This window comes from Nothoprocta perdicaria, unplaced genomic scaffold (genome assembly GCF_003342845.1).
Source record: "Nothoprocta perdicaria isolate Ctin4 unplaced genomic scaffold, notPer1 scaffold_143, whole genome shotgun sequence".
In the NCBI taxonomy this organism is placed as follows: Eukaryota; Metazoa; Chordata; class Aves; order Tinamiformes; family Tinamidae; genus Nothoprocta; species Nothoprocta perdicaria.
In genome coordinates, this window is record NW_020454572.1 from 2,064,701 (window position 1) to 2,072,141 (window position 7,441).

The 7,441-nt window shown below is 59.6% G+C and overlaps 1 protein-coding gene across 1 annotated transcript; it reads left to right on the forward strand.

Annotated features, from left to right (window-relative positions):
* Positions 1-769: 769 nt before the first annotated feature.
* NRN1L (neuritin 1 like) lies at positions 770-1,903 on the forward strand. Its single transcript, XM_026034366.1, has 3 exons — positions 770-809; positions 923-1,076; positions 1,221-1,903. Exons 1-3 carry the CDS (start codon positions 770-772, stop codon positions 1,492-1,494), a joined length of 468 nt encoding a protein of 155 aa, XP_025890151.1. The 3' UTR covers positions 1,495-1,903.
* The last annotated feature ends 5,538 nt before the right edge of the window (positions 1,904-7,441 follow it).

Consider the following 7,441-nt stretch of genomic DNA (forward strand, 5'->3'; position numbering starts at 1 on the left):
TTTCTTTTTCTTTTTCTTTTTCTTTTTCTTTTTCTTTTTCTTTTTCTTTTTCTTTTTCTTTTTCTTTTTCTTTTTCTTTTTCTTTTTCTGTTTTTTTTTCTCTCTTTTGTGTGTGTGTGTTGTAGTCACAAATTAATCTTTGCTGCTGAGGGATAAAGAGGCTGGACAGATGGCTCCGCAGAGACCCTGGGAGACGCGAGGCAAAGTGGGCCAGCGCGCGGCCAGCAGCGCGCGGCAGCAGCACGGGCGGCGACGTTGCGCGGTGCCCGCTCTGCTCCCAGGCCAGGGCAAAGGCTCTGCCAGAGGAAGGTTTCCAAGGGCTCCAAAGAAATCCGCTCTTGCCTCCTGTGGGAATGCTGCTCAGGGCCTCCCAGGGCCTCTGCCCCTAAAAACACAACCTGTTGCTGTGCTGACTCCGTGATGGTCACTTTAGCGCTTCCAGACCCCTCATGAAAGCATCCAGGTCCCCTAAAGACACAGCTTTGGAAGCAGGTGGTCACCTCATGAAAGTGCTCACCTTGTTTCCTCGTTGTCCTTTTCCTGACAGCTCTTGGGTAGTGTTTTTGCAGGATTCCCAGACAAAGCAGGGTCGTTTTTCCCATCTCCCCATCCTGGATGTTCCTGACTTGCATGTTCTGCACACCAGAATGGCTTGGCTTGCCCCTCCTTGCCTTGTCACCCTGCTCGGCAGTGGGCACTTGAGAGGACACCAAGGGGCCTGGAGGAAGGAATGTGAGAGGGGGCTGTGGACCCTTGCCCAGCTCACAGTATGCGCCTAGAGATGAGTGATTGCAGCGGCTGTGCATGGGGTGGGAGCATTGTACAGCACAGCCCTGAGGACACTGGGGGGACTTTATGTCACATCTATGGCCAGCTATTCCAGGAGGCAGCCTCAGCTCTGGCGTTTCTGTCCCCTCTGCAGTCGTGACCCAGGAACCCGTGAGCATGGCAGGGAAGTGCGACACCATCTACAAGGGCTTCGCAGGCTGCCTCATCAGCCTGGGGGACAGCATGGCGCAGAGCGTCCAGCAGCAGGAGAGCGGCCAGGAGGGGCAGGAGCTGGACACCATCTGCAAGTGAGTGGCCCCGGGCCCGCCTGCGGCCCCAGCTGCCCCATGCCGCGGCAGTGGGGTGCTGGCCTCCCTGCGGGCTGGCCTGGGGTCCACATGGGAGCTCCTTGGGCCGACAGGTTCCCCCACGCTCGTGTCTCCTCCCGCCAGGTCCTGGGACGACTTTCACGCCTGCGCCAGCGGGGTCCTGTCGAGCTGCCCCGAGGAGGCGGCTGCCATCTGGGAGTCACTGCGCGAGGAGTCCCGCAAGATCCAGTTCCAGGGGAACCTGCACGAGCTCTGCAGCGCCCGCGCCCGCCTGGCTGCTGCGCAGGGCTCGCCAGCGGCCGAGACCAACCAGGCCACGCTGCGGGGCTCGGCCGCCCCCGCGCGCCTCGGCCTCCTGCCCTTGCTGGCCCTGCCACTCCTCGCACCCTGGCTCTAGCCCTGCGGCAGCGCCGGGAGCCCTTCCTGCCCACCCGGCTCCGGACAACCCCAGGAGCTGTTGGACAAGGAGGCAGGAGCGTCAGGTCCGCAGCGGCAGGGAGCAGGGGTCAGCACCGCGCTCAGGGCCATGGTGCTGTTCCAGGCGGCTCCTCCTCCAGTGCCGCTGCCTCTGGAGACTTGGCCATCTCTCTGCCATACCCCTCTGGCTCTGCCATGCCGCATCCGAGCCAAGACTGCTGGATCTCTGTCCCGGGGGGCACGGGCTGTGCTTGCCCTGCAGGGCTCGGCCTCTTCCCAGGGCTTCTTTGGGCTCCTCCTTCCTCGCGTCCCTCGTGTGCCACTGGGGATGGCTCTGATGCCACCGAGGGAGCGGGGACAGGGAAGGCCGTGGGGTGGCCCTTGTCCCTCGTCATCCCTGCCCAGGGCAAACACAGCCCCCTTTGTCCCTCATGCTGCGGCCTCAGTGCCCGCATTGCGCTCACCACCCGGCCTGTCCTGTGGGGCCGGCCGTCTCTCCTGGATCCCTTCAGATGTATTTATATTTATATTAAAAGATGCTTTTACATTTCTCCACTCTCTGCTTTGGGTCCACCTCACTCCCCTCCCTGAGCTCCCGTTTTGCGTTTTTTGGGGAACACTTCCTGGGACATGGGTGTTCGGGGCAGGAAGCCCTCAGCCGACCTGGGCGAGGAGCGGGGCAAAGAGCACGTGTGGGTGCAGAGGCTCTGCAGCCTCGCAGCGGGGAAGTCGCCAGGCCCGGGCTGTCCCCAGCAGCCCCGCAGGACACCAGGCGTCCCCAGGCTGGCGGGGCAGAGCGCTGCTCAGAGGCAGCTAAATGCTGCTCGGTAACACAAGCTGGGTGACCGGGGATCCTTCGGCCCCTCTCAGGGGTATTAAGGGCTTTGCCGGGATTTTGGCTCGGCTCTCCAGCAAGGTGGGCCCCTCATGTAACTAACCTTGTGGAGCCAGCGCCCCTTGGCCGTGCTTGGGGCCAGCGATGGCGCCTCGCACCGGGCCCGCCTGGGCCTCGGCCTGCACCAAGCGCCGGCAGCCAGGGCCTCCCCCAACCAGGGCTCAAAGCTGGGCTTAACATCAAGCCTTTGGAGAGTTCCTGGTCCCCAGCGCTCCCTCTGGGTCCTGGCCCTGGTGCCTGCTCCAGAACCCCAGGGATAAAACCCCGGAGCCAATCTGAAAGGCAGCTGTCCGTCTTCAAGGTTTAACGCACAGGCAGTAAAGAGATAGGGACTACACTTGCTTTATTAAAGATATGGGTTAGGGAAACATGGCAGATGTATTTTACTTTATTTTTCTTTTCCCCCGGTCATTAACTTGCCTGCTAATGTACAATTACATTAGCACCACATGTCCAGGGGCATCATATAGTTCTTTTTTTTCCTCTCTTATTTTGGTCCAACTTTTCCACATCTTAATGGGCATCAAGGACAGTGGGGTTTGCAGGGATATGAAGCAGTGGAGTTTCAGCGTCTGGTGCCCGTCAGTGAAAGCAGATGTAGAGCGCAAGGAAAGCTCACAAGCTGTCTCCTTTCCATCTCCTTTCCATCCTGCACTTGTTTTCTTTCCACTTGAATCAAGGAGGGACTAACAGAGCTGGCGACCCAGACAGCGATGGCGTTTTAGCTACGGATAAATCTCAGAAGATAGTGCTGCTTAATCCGCTGCTGTGCTTGGGCAAGCTGCGTCAGCGACCCTAAATACATTGTGCTGAGCTTCTATTGTTCTGCCCGCAGCCAGCAGCCCCTTCTCTGTATTTTTTTTCTTATTTCTTAGCACAAAATTTTGCATGTAAGAGTCCAACAGCTCCTACAAGCAGTCTGTTTTTGAGCCAAGAGGCCCGTGTGTGAGAGTCGGAATCCAATCATTGCTGTCTTTATCAAGCCAAGCAAAATTTTTCTTCATGTTGTTGCAGAAACTGCAGAGCCTTCTCCTTCTAAGTCCAGTCTTTCCATGGAGGTGTATCATGGCTATGATGGACATAGTCCATGCAGGAAAACACTGGCTTGGCCAGCTAGTTAGACACTAAAAGATGCCATTGCTGTACGTTGGTCCGGCTGCTCAGTGCCCATGCCAAAGCACTGAGCCTGTAAGTGCCCCCTGGAAGTTCGTGCTGTGACCCATGCACACCTGCTCTGGAAAGGCTGGGTGGCTCCTGCTGCTTCCCAAGGGCAGTGCCCTTCTCCCTGTTGCAGGGGTCATGTTTCATGCTCCTTCCAGCCCGTCCTCGCAGCACTGGGCCCCTCTCCGCTTGCAGGAAGGCCTGGAAGACCAACCGCACGAGCCGCGGAGCCCGGGCCCGTCCCGTGGGGAGCGACGTCGGGGCTGGGGCTCTGCAGCCAAGGCCAGCCCTGGCCGGCCAGCCCCGCTGCCGGCTGGGCTCCTAGCCAGATGTCAGTCTAACATCTGTCGGCTTTAAGGCTTTTCAGAGCGAGCGCCAGCAGTTCCAGCACTTTTAATTAATACGTGCGTGCCATAACCTGCCATTTATGTCATTAGCAAGCCCGGAGCTGGCTGGGGGGGTGACCCACAGCTGCCGGCCAGCAAGGACACAGTGAGGACGGGCTGCGGGAGCGTCCTCGCTCCACACGGGAGATCCACGTGGGAGCACCACGCAGGGAGCCCAGCTGCGGTGCCGGGCAGGCAGCGGGGCCGGGGGCCCCTTGGGGAGCCCAGCATGGGCCCGGTGCCCGCGGCGCCCGCCCAGCGGGGCGCAGCGCCTCTTGGCTCTCCTCTCCCCACAGCTGCCTTCTCCCTGTGCTTAACGCAGCCAACACGCGGATAATCTGCCTCTTCTTTCATTCCCAATTTCTGACAATCCTGTGTTTAAGGGTGAATTAGCGCTGGATCCCCGCAGGATGGCTAAGAGGATAAGCGCCAGGCCGGCGGTTGCCCGCGCACCACACGGTGCTCGAATCCCCAGCAGCTCTTGCCCCGTGGCCCCTCGGGGAGGCCTGGAGCAGCCACCCCAAGTGCTGGTCACCTGCCAGCCGCAGTCTGCTCCGTCACGGCTTCCTTTTGTGTTGGCTGGAGGCTGTCAGCCTTTCCTTGAAATCCCAAACCCAGCTCTGAGGTTTCCTGCTCCTTGGCAGGTAAATATTACCCAGGGACCTAGAGGCCCATCAAAGCAATGCTCTTCCAGACCATCACCACAGTCATTCGCCTGATGTGTATCAAACTGCTTTGCCTCAGTCAAACCCACTGACCTGAAGCACGCTCATATTGGCAATGGACATTGAATATTGCCTATGTTTCTGCTAACCCATTCCAGTTCAGAAAGAGGCAAGATATGGCCAGCCAGACCTTCCCGCAGGACCCAAGGTGACCTTCCCCACTAAGCACTGTCTGCAATCTGCAGCAGAGCAAAAGTGCAGCTGAGGAAAGACCCTCCTGGGATTATTCTCCCAATCTAACCTGAGAGCTGAACAAGGCACCACAAGTTTCCTTAGAACGCAGGTGGAAGAGCAATTGCCAACGCCTGGGTGTCTGGATGCTGCTCCCCAGTACAGGTCATGCTGTTGGTGGTGAATCTTTCCTCTTGCCTCCATGCCCTCCCCTCCTGCATTAGCCACTGGCTGCTCTCATGACATCTGCCTGCCAGCCTATCCCTTGAAATCCCAATCCCGGTTCTGATGCTTCCTGCTCCGTGACAGGTAAATATTTGCAGCAGCACCAGGGCCATGTGCAGCTCGTCCTTGGGATGGGATTGTGGGAGAGAGGACCTGCCAGCACCCACCACCTGTGGGCACCCGCTGCGTTGTGAAAGCCCATTGCTCCGGTTATGAAACTCCAGCAACCTACTTTACGTTCCCGCTTTTGTTCCTAATTCCCAGATATGGCTGCTCTCCAGATTTTGCCCATCAAGGCAAATTAATTGCAGTAGATCCTAATTTGCTCTCTGCTATTCTTCGGTCAGAAGATTAAATGCTTTGCAGACATTATCTCCCTTTCTCTTTTCTAAGAGACAAACCTGAATTATTATTAAAAAAAAAAAAGAAAAGAAAAAAAAAGAAATGGAGAGTTAGGTTGAGTTCATGGCTAAATTCACTTTTTGTAATCACAGAAGGGACGGGAGAGGATCCTGCATCCCTGGGCAGCTGGAACCAGATAGATGGTGACGCTATTTTGGTCAGCTGTGTGACACATGGCACTGAGGGGGTCAACCTCCCAGCCACAACATCTTCCGCTTCACCCACTCAATACTTTAATCCTCCCCTCTGTAGCCCAAGGAATGTCCTACAGGTGAAGGTGGGGACCTTCTCCTCCACATGGATAGGTATGGACTTGCCTGGCAGCAAACCTGGAGCATTGGGGGCAGCTCTGGGCTCCCCAGGACAGGAGGGACCTGGAGCTTCTAGAGAGGGGCCAGCGCAGGGCAACCAAGATGAGGAAGGGACTGGAGCATCTCTCGACTGGGTGAGCTGGGCCTGTCCAGCCTGGAGAAGAGAAGGCTGAGAGGGGATCTGATCAACGTGTACAAGAACCTGCAGGGGGAATGCAGGGAGGAAGGGGCCAGGCTCTTCTGGGTGGTGGCCAGTGCCAGGACAAGGGGCAGTGGGTGCCAGCTGCAGCGCAGGCAGCTCCGTGTGCCCGTGAGGAAGAACTTGTTTGGTGGGAGGGTGCCCGAGCCCTGGCCCGGGCTGCCCAGGGAGGCTGCGGAGGCTCCTGCTCTGGGGATGTGCCAACGCGCCGGGCTGGGAGCGGGTGCCCCGTGCTCTGGGTGTCCCTGCTGGAGCAGGGGCTGGGCTGGGGGATCCCTGGGGGTCCCTTCCAACCTCAGCCATCCTGGGATTCTGTGTGATTCCGTGAAACCCACATCAGTTTATCCAATGGAATGGCCTGAAGGCCTCTGTGGCACAAGGGGCTGTCATTCCTCCTTGGCTTCACTCCCGCGCTTGCCTGCCCTCCCCTGCAAGCCACAGTTGATCCCAGTGGAGGCGCTTGGCTCCGTCCCCTTCCCACAGCCCAAAGCCGCTGCTGCGGAGCCCTGTGCGCCCGTCGCCCGTGGCCATGGTCCCGGGCCGCTCTCCCCACGGCCTCGCGGGCGATGCACCCGCCGTGCTGTTCCGAGCGCCCCACGGGAGCTGCACATTCCCTGGAGGCCGCGCCAGCCTCCGCGCGAGCTCACATGGGGACGGCTGCGGAGCCGAACATCCCATAGGGAACACAACAAGGCAACCCCAATCCCCGCGGACTGGATGCAGCTGGAACGGCTGAGCAAGGGTCACCCCTGCTGCTGGCCTGGCACCCCGTAACACCCTAATGCGCTCAGCCTTGCGGCTTTGGGCTCCACAGAGCCAATACGGAACACTGGATTTTTATTTATCATTTTATAAGCAGATTTAATTGAACATCCTGCCCCTCTGGCCTTTGCCCAGCCCGGCTGGCCGCCCTTGAGGGCAGACCCGTTACGGCCGCTCTTCGCTATGGGTCACACCGAGCACCGCGGGACCAGCGTCACCGGGGCCAGCACACGGCCCCGCCGTCACCCCACTCCCCTGCGTCACTGCCGCTCCACGTGGGGGCCCTTATCTCCTGTCTTATCTATCCCGATCCCCTCATCTCCCGCCCCGGGGGCCTGGCTGTTGCCTTGCAGAGCAGGAGGCCACGAGCGCCCTGAACGACCCCCGTGTGTCACTGTGTGCGGGGGCTGCCCCGCTCCCGTGGGTGCACGCGGGTGCCCAGGGCAGCCGGGCGACGGGAACAGTGATTTCCGAGCAGGGAATTACGGCCCCCGAGCTCCGGGGAACCCCGGATCAGGCGGCACCTCCGTGCGCGGCACCGGGGGCTCAGGCTGCTCCCCCGGGCAGGGTTAACGCCACGGGGACAACACGCTGCTCAGGGACCAGGCTTAGGCCACGAGCCCCCACGCGAGGGGCGCCCCCGGTGCCCGGCCCCGGCCCGCTGGGGACCGCGCGGCCCTGCGGTGGGAC

Excerpts from the sequence above, each read along its gene's own strand:
- NRN1L (XM_026034366.1), top strand. The coding sequence starts at position 770 with ATGCGCCTAGAGATGAGTGATTGCAGCGGCTGTGCATGGG. Across the intron at positions 810-922 it reads TTGCAGCGGCTGTGCATGGG|TCGTGACCCAGGAACCCGTG; the intron begins GTGGGAGCATTG and ends TCCCCTCTGCAG. Across the intron at positions 1,077-1,220 it reads GAGCTGGACACCATCTGCAA|GTCCTGGGACGACTTTCACG; the intron begins GTGAGTGGCCCC and ends TCCTCCCGCCAG.